Raw genomic sequence first — 8247 nt, forward strand, 5'->3', positions numbered from 1 at the left:
TGAGAGTGGGCTAGCAAGGCCCTGCAGACATCTCAGGAATGCCCAAGCCTGCTGCCTGTGCACAGTGGAGTCTAGGGAGACTGATACGTGTTGAGGATGTGTATCACGTGCAGGTCACAGGTCTGTCTTGGCGGAGGCCCCTCTCTGACTATATTCAGACCTTTCTCCCCTCAGATGAATCTGAATGAAGAGGCAATGAACCAGAGATCAAGCTGCTTATGGAGCAGCTGACAGAACGTGTGAAGAAAACAAGCATTCCTTAAACACCTACTGCGTGTCATTCATTCAGTGCATAATGATGAAGTAAGTGCCTACTGTGTGCCAGGCACTGTGCTAGGTGAGAGGAAGAGAAAGCCACAGTGGCTCTAAGGTGCCTGGGACCAGCAGGTGCCCTTCATTCCATGGGTCCACAGACCCACAAATACACAAACAAAGGTGCTTTCCGTAGAGAGACGCCAGTCACTCAGCATTTGTTTAGTGCCTACTATATGACTGGCACCTGGTAGGCAATATTTCAAATGGATCTGGATGCTCTTGTGAGAAAAGACACAGACATTTTAAAGCATGACAGAATTCTGAGGGCTTTCTGGTTAACTTACATATATTTTTTTCTTCAACTAGCAGATGCTAATCATGATTATTCAAGTAGAGGGTCAGCTCCTTGAGAGTATGCCTGCCTTTCATTTTGTCTTTGCCTCTCTGGGGACCACACTTAGTAGGTGCTTGCTGAACCGCCAGGAAGCTGTCCGCTAATTTGATTTTTAAACTGTTTAGAGGAGCCTCATCCTGGACAAAGCTGTTGCCCGACGCCGGGTCATGGACCAATAGGGAAAGCTTTCCCAGAGCTTCCCTGTTGGTCATTCAGGCCATCGTTCCTTGACAGAACTTGGAGGAAACATAACTCACACGGCTTCTGGGCCAGATGGCTCACTGTTGAAGGGGTCTGCCCACTACACTCTTGAGTGCTGCCTGAACAGGATTAAAACATAATAGGAAATATCTAACATCATAAATAAAACACAAGAAGACCCAGACAACATTACATTTCAAATGAGGTCAGCGCATGGTCTGCAGGGATTCTTATGTACCCCACTGGGTGCCCCCATTTCTATCTGGGTTTGTTCTCCCTGCTCTATAGGCATTAAAGCCCATAGCTGTACCATCCAGACAGCACGGGGTTAGTGCAGAAATCTGCATTAGTATCAAAACCACAGCTCAAGTTTCACATCTTTATTCATCTGTTAAACTCAACATGATTTCATGCAACATGAGGGAATAATCAAGCATTCCCTAACTGTATGCAGAATTGTGCGGACGGCTTGTGGAAGACCTTTATTTTCAGCAGCTGAAAAGCATCATTTTCACTTAGAATTCTGGGCCTTCTTTTTTCAGTTTGCTGTAATCCACATTCACTGAGTAGAACTTGGAAAACAAGAAATAAAAACATGGGTTACATAGCTCTCAAGTCTCTCCAAAAATGACACAAATTCTGTAACTCCAATGCTCTGGTTCTCAAAGTGCAGTGTGGTCCAGGAACCGCTAGGGTCCCTGGGACCCTTTCAAGGGATCCCCAAGGTCAAGACTATTTTCAAAATTATACTAAGATGTTCTAATTTCTAATATGGCAACTATTGATAGACACAACCTGCATAAACAAAAGCTCTTTTGGGGATGCTTCAAAACTGTTAAGAGTATAAAGGGCTCCTGAGACCAAAGAGTTTCAGAGCTGCTGGTCTCCCATAATAAACAGTGGAGGGTTAGAATTCACATTTTTTTTAGTATCACTGGAAACAAGCTAGATGCTAAAAAAAAAAAAATAAAGGACAATCGTCTCTCTCATACATTTGTATAAAATTCCACTAATTTGAACTGGCCAATCTGAATCTAAAGATGTGTACATTATTTTAATGTAGAGAGATAAATAAAATGCACCTCTTGAACTTCAGAAACACAAACATTATCAAGGCAACAAATTATTGACCCAAGTCTTCAGGACCTGCATTAATGTACTGAGCTCATCAATTTTACTAGAAACGATACTTCAGGTCCTTAGCCATTGTCTGCTTACTCAAAGCAATTTCCACAAGTCTCCTAAAATTGTGCTCCCCATATGGAGTAAAACAACAGCTCTGCAAACTGAAGCTAGGACACAGGTTCAAATCCTGCCTCCCCAATGCCAGATGCTTTGGTTTCATCAGTGACAGAGTGTGTGTGTGTGTGGCCAGATCATCAAATGCCCCTGCCGATCATGACCGATGTGGCAAGGTTGTGGCTGCAGCCAGGCTGCCAGGGTAAGGGCTGCCCTGTGCAAACCTTTGGCACCCCCTTTCCCTTGGTCACATCCTCCATCTACAATATGGCACCTCATATTGTAGATGCCCCACTGAGCTTATTGACTTCAGCTCTGGTTTTCAAGACCCCAGGCAGAATCTCAGTCTGACAAACCTGGAAGTGTGAGGAGTCCTGGGCACTGCCGGCCACCACCACCTACACCAAAAGGGCATAAGGGCCCCCGGCCATGGCCACAGGTGTCAGAAAGGGGACCCCCCCTCCCCATGCCACACACTCTTTGCACACAAACAGTAGCCATAGGTAGGGGCTGCAAGTAATTGAATAAATGCTGTGAGCCTGGACTGAAATGCAATGATCCTTGGTCAAACCTCGTAACCCTTTCAGAAGACTGAGCACTCACTAGGCCAGATAAAGGCTACTCAATGACAAAGCTCCAGCCGGCATGAAATGCTATTCCCTGCTTCGTGAACTGGACAAGGAGGGAGGGAGGGAGAGAGGGAGGGAGATAAGGAGGGAGGTGGGCGGGAGAAGGGAGGAGGAGATAGTGTGAGGGAGGGGGAGGGGGGAGAGAGAGGGAGAGAGAGAAAGAAAGAGGAGCGAGCATGCACAAGTGTGTGTGTGCACTAACTGGTGATTTAGACAGTTTGCCGCCCTGTCACATCTGACATTACTCACAAACAGTCCTGAGCCCTTCAGGCCATTTCCATGTCCAAGGTACAGCCAGAGTTACAGTCATACCCCTGTTCTCTCTCACTACTGTAGTGATATTTTCATTTATACTAGATGTGTATGCCCACAGCCACCTGTCTTGGGTAGAGGCCTGTGGAGTGGAGGTTGTGGGCCCCTGACATCAATTCCTCAGCCCCAAAGCCCCTCATTTTCACTAAGGACTGTGATGGAATGGACCAGGACCAGTGGAAAAATCCATTAAATGAGTGAGCGCAGCAAAGGCTGACAGAGCCAAGTCTAATGAAGAGCCTCCTGGGTGCTGAAGGAGTCCTGCTCTTCCTGCTCAGTGTTTGGTTTCTTTAAATCCATTTCTGGGAGATGGATCTCCAATAAAACACAGCAGAAATGCCACAAGCTAGCTCTCCACTTTCTCCTTCTGCTCAGATGTATTAACATTATGATCAAATCAATTGGTTATTTGAAAAAAATGCCTTGATAACTGGAGCACTGTTGTAAGCATTCACTCGCCCTTCAGACACCAGAAGCAGTGGCCTTTCCTCCGAGAGCTCACTCCTTCTGAAGCCCAGGGGCTCGTCTCTGTAATTCCTAACAGTGTAGGTGCTCTCCATTTTACAGGGAGACCTACTGGTCCAGGATACCACCTCTACCCAACTGTCACTGACCAGCTCCATGAATGCTTTGCCTTTTTGAACGTTCTTCAAGCTGCTTTCTAAAGCCAAGTGCCGTCTGATTTTCAATGGCCTTGTTTTTCCGAACGTTTTCCTTATTACCACTTTCACAGCCCATGAAGTTTTAGGGACCATCTCCAAGTCTCTGCTGCAGAAGCAGATGAGGTGACAACCTTGGGTTCATCACTGCTTGGGAACAGCACAGAAGGTGTCTCCACATCATTTGAAAACAATCTCATTCCTTCCCCCCAGTTTGGTAAATATCTCATTCACAAAAAGAAAAAACAGCCCTGCAGGTTGCAGTGTCTCCTGTGAAGCTCTTGAACCAAGTCTGGCGGTAAAAAGGTCACCACAAAATTCTCCTTCCTTCCTGTCTGCAAGTGAAAACATCCCCAGTAAAATGACTGGAAACCAGCACTCAAATGTGTCTTGGTTTTTTAAAAAAGCTCCATTTGGCACAAACAACCCTGGAGCCTGCGGCGCCAACAGGACACCCGACAGTGTTGGAGGAGGCACGTACTTTACTCAGACAATCAGCTGTGCTCTGCATACAGAACTAGCTTTCCACCTTAGCCATGACTCTCATAGGTCACAACATTAGCAACTTAAGGATCAGGTATCTTCCTGATACAAACCAGAAGGGAGGTATAGAAATAAAGTGCAAGATTTAGACACCGCTTTATAATTGATAAGAAACTAATATAATTGGGGAGTTTGGAATTAGATTATCAACACTAAAATATCATCAAATCGCATTAAAATGTACTCCAAGGGACAACCTAAATTGTTCTGTTTTAACTAAATGTGCTTCTATCAAAGACTAGAGGACCTCAGGCAGGAAGTTCAGGGATTTCATTTTAACGGTACCTGATCTCAATTACAAAACTCCTACTAAGAGCAGAAAATGAAATAGCCTCTATCTCCTATCACTAAAACAAAAACAGAACAGCGCTCCCTGCTGCTTCTATTCTCAAAGCAGCAACGAGCTCGAGGGTAACCTGCTTTTGGATGACCTCAGACCCAAATGACAAGGCTGTCTCCTTGACACTTTGCCTCTACTGGGCATGTCCTGTCTCCCTCTCTGATCCTGGGCAGTCACAGCTTCTCTGGTCTGTAGAACAAAGCGAGTAGGACCAGCTCGACTCGGAAGGTCCCTTCTGTTCCTGTTCCCTGGCCCAGGACCCTAACCCCTGGGGCAGGGCCCCAACTCGAGATCCCAGGGATTCCAGTCCATTTGGAGCCGGGCGCTGATCATTGCTTTGTGCCAGTGGAGAAACCAGGGGATGCACTTCCCAGATGAAGCGCTTTTGCCCAATTCTAATTAAAAATATTTTAAATCTTCTGGAACAAAACAGACATTTATCTCTATTTCTCACCTGCTTTTCTACAAAGAAATCAGTCAAAAGGGAAACCGTCCCCGGGTAACGGTGTTTCTCCTCCTCATATGTACACACACACACACACACATACACATCCACGCATCTCAAGTACAAACTTTCCAGGACCAAGAAGGCGGCCTGGCCAAGCCGCGGCTCATCTCCTCTAGACAGGACGGCCCTGGGGGCAGCGTTTGGCCTTGACCACTTCCTGTCAGCCGGGTCCTTCCAGCAGGTGTCCATAAAGAATAATGTTGAATAAAAGGAGCTGCTCCGCACCGGGCTGGCTTCACAGACAGTCCCTCCATCCGGGTGACTCCCCCGCCCCAGCCCCAGCATGTCCAAACCGGATCCCTAAGTGCCCCCGGGGAGCAGTGCATGCAAACCCTCCCCCACGTCACTTCGACAGAAGCACTGGCTCCAAACTGACGACAGGATTTCACACGGCAGCCTGGCCGTGCCAGGGAACCTTAGCACAGAGCCGCCCTGCCCGGCCCCAGGGAAGGAGATGCTACTGAAGGACGCGCCTTCCTCCCGCCGCACTCACCTTGTACTGGTCGGTGGGGTTCATCTTGTTCCAAGGCTCTGGGTTATTCTTTCTGTCCCAGCTAACAAGAAAAGCGCATTAAAACACAAGAACGTGGTTAAACCCCGCGGTGCCTAGGGAAGGGACCAGACCCGCCAGAGCTAAGCTTGCCCGGGGGTTTCTCACCTTGCGCTGGTGCTTGCTGGAGCTTAGCACCCCCCGCCCCCCACCGTGATACTGAATAAGGATACAGAGATACCGCCCCCAGGGACCAGGGACTGGAAGGAAAGTGACAGAAGGAGCGGCGCTGACGGCTCCCTCCCCTGCCCCCCCCCCCCCGTGCCTGGGGGAGGGGCGCTCCCCCCCCCACCCGGGGAATGTGCACAGACACTCGGGAGTGCGGCTGTGCGGGGGTGGGCACCCCGCAGCACCAGGGGAGGGCCGGGCGTGGGGGCCACCCTGGAGTCCCTGCGCCGGAGGCACCCACCTGACATCGGGGTTGAAGAGGGCCAAGCGCATCACGTACAGCGTGGCCCCGGTGCCGCCCGCGCCGATGAACACGAACAGGGGGATGAGCTGCGGACACCGAGGGGAGAGGAAGAAGAGCCTGAGACCCTGCAGGCCCCCGGACACGGACCCCCGCGGGGGCTCTGAGGGGCACTTCACCGGGTGACCAATGACTGCCGGGCACACAGGGGACCTCACGTCCGTGACTCCGAGATGGGGGATCCTGCCTCGGGCGTGGTCCCCTCGCCTCCCGGCCTCAGTTTCCCCCTCTGTCCATCCGGCTCAGGAAGCCCCAACATCAAGATCGTGCCCGGGTTGGCGGGGGGGGGGGGGGGGGGGGGGGGGGGGGCACTGGGGGAACGGCTGAGCCAGGGGAGGGGGCGGGGCCCTCCAGGGCGGGGGTCAGCTTGCCCCAACAGGACAGGAGGTCAGGGGACACGGGGTCATTCCTGTCCTGGGGTCTGACCTCAGCTGCCCGAGTATGGCCTGGAAGACAGGCTGGCCCTTCGCCGGGAGGAAACTGATGCACCCCCACCTTACACAGGGGGAAAGTGAGGCACCCCCGCCTTACACAGGGGGAAACTGAGGCACCCCCGCCTTACACAGGGGGAAACAGACACCTGTCGTCTTAAGGAAAGGGAAAACGGAAGCACCCTCATTTTACAGGGAGGGAAACTGAGGCACCTGTTCTCCCACCGAAAGGCGGAGGCACCCGTCCTCCTAAGAGAAGAACGGAGGCCGGGGGAGGGGACCGCAGGTGCTGGAGCTACGGCTAGAGGGAGTGACCCGGCCCCGGAGTCCAGTCTACAGAATCGGAAACTGAGCCCGAGGGCGGGGCGGCGGCTGCCCCAAGGTCACGCGGGCGCGCCCCTCCCCCTCGCCGCCCCCCAAGGTCACGGGCCGCGCCCCCGGGACGCTCACGCTCGGGTGCTTCTTGGCCTGGCTGAAGATCATGCGGAACATGGCGGCGGCTGCGGGACTCGGCGGCTATGTTCCCTCGTTCGCTCGCTCGCGGCCCAATGTCACCGCAGAGCAGGAGGAAGAAGAGGACACCGGACGATACAGCGGGACGCACGCACACGCGCACGCGCAGCTCAAGGACCCCGGCGCGAGGACCTCGGCTGGGGCTGACTTCACCACTGCCTGCGCGCCGTGCCTCGCTTCCGAGACGCGACCCCCATCCCCGCCGCCCTCCCCGCTCTGGGTCGGCTTCTGCGCTCCCCCGGGCCGCCCCCCGTCCCTGGAGCCTCAGGGGCGAGGACAAGACCCAAACAGGCGCATGGTGGGCACCCCAGGGCAGAAAGGAGGGAGGGGGAGGGCGAGGCTGGGGCGCATGCGCACTGAGGGTGGCTGACGGCCGAGCGCGCGCCTCTAGAGAGGCACGTGCCCGGCGCGCGCACAGGCTGGAGCCCAAGCCAAGGTCTTACCGCAAGGGAAAGCTAGGCCGCAGCTGCTCTGTCCCTGGGGGTCTAAGCCGCCTGGCTGCCGGGCTGCAGCACCCGGAGCGGCTGGGCTGAGGCGGAAATGAGCCCTCCCACCATCCGTGCCCCCATGCATCCACGTCCCCAGGCATCCGTGCCCCTGTGCATCCATGTCTGCACCCCCCCCCCATAGTTTCATGTCCCCCCCATCCACGCAGGCATCCATCTTTCGTCCGTGCCCCCATGCATCTAGCCATCCGTCCCATCTCCGCACGTCCCACTCTGCTCCCAAACCACCCATGCTTCAGTCCACACGTGACCTCCATCCATGCACCCATCCCTCCACTGATGGTCGCCGTATATATCCCCCAGACCCACCTTCCCTCTCCATCATCTATGTGCACCATCCCTTCCGACTACTGCTGCTCCATCCCTGCCCAGATCCACCCGTTATATGTCCCCCAAAACGCCCCCACGGAAGGAGGATGGGGACACCTCTCACAATCAGAAGGGTACAAACCAGACAGAATAGAGATCCCTGGGGGTCCCGCTGATAAGAGCCAGGAGCTAGGACCCCACAGGAAAGGATTGTTGTTCCAACTTCCAGTTGTATATCTGAATAAGCACCCCCCCATAATAATAATAACCAGTATTTATATATGCTTTAAGGTCTGCAAAGGACTTCTCACACATAACCTCATTTGGGTTGGAGGGGCTCTTCTTTAGCGAGTTTTCCTGCCTGAAGGTCCAGCATTGCACTCACTGCC

General features: G+C 53.0%; 1 protein-coding gene across 1 annotated transcript; it reads right to left on the minus strand.

Moving 5' to 3' along the window:
- Window positions 1-1215: 1215 nt before the first annotated feature.
- Window positions 1216-7146, minus strand: NDUFA4 (NDUFA4 mitochondrial complex associated). The gene is made up of 4 exons (XM_036761711.1): window positions 6981-7146; window positions 6040-6128; window positions 5574-5634; window positions 1216-1422 (listed from the first exon to the last, which is right to left on the minus strand). The coding sequence occupies exons 1-4, from the start codon at window positions 7020-7022 to the stop codon at window positions 1366-1368; spliced, it is 249 nt and encodes an 82-aa protein (XP_036617606.1). The 5' UTR covers window positions 7023-7146; the 3' UTR covers window positions 1216-1365.
- Window positions 7147-8247: the final 1101 nt, after the last annotated feature.

Source organism: Trichosurus vulpecula, chromosome 5 (assembly GCF_011100635.1).
Source record: "Trichosurus vulpecula isolate mTriVul1 chromosome 5, mTriVul1.pri, whole genome shotgun sequence".
Taxonomy (NCBI): domain Eukaryota; kingdom Metazoa; phylum Chordata; class Mammalia; order Diprotodontia; family Phalangeridae; genus Trichosurus; species Trichosurus vulpecula.

Coding starts and splice junctions, on each gene's coding strand:
- NDUFA4 (XM_036761711.1), bottom strand. CDS start 7,022: ATGTTCCGCATGATCTTCAGCCAGGCCAAGAAGCACCCGAGC. Junction 6,129..6,980: donor AGGCCAAGAAGCACCCGAGC/GTGAGCGTCCCG, acceptor CGGTGTCCGCAG/CTCATCCCCCTGTTCGTGTT. Junction 1,423..5,573: donor ACCCCACCGACCAGTACAAG/GTGAGTGCGGCG, acceptor TTGTTTTCCAAG/TTCTACTCAGTGAATGTGGA.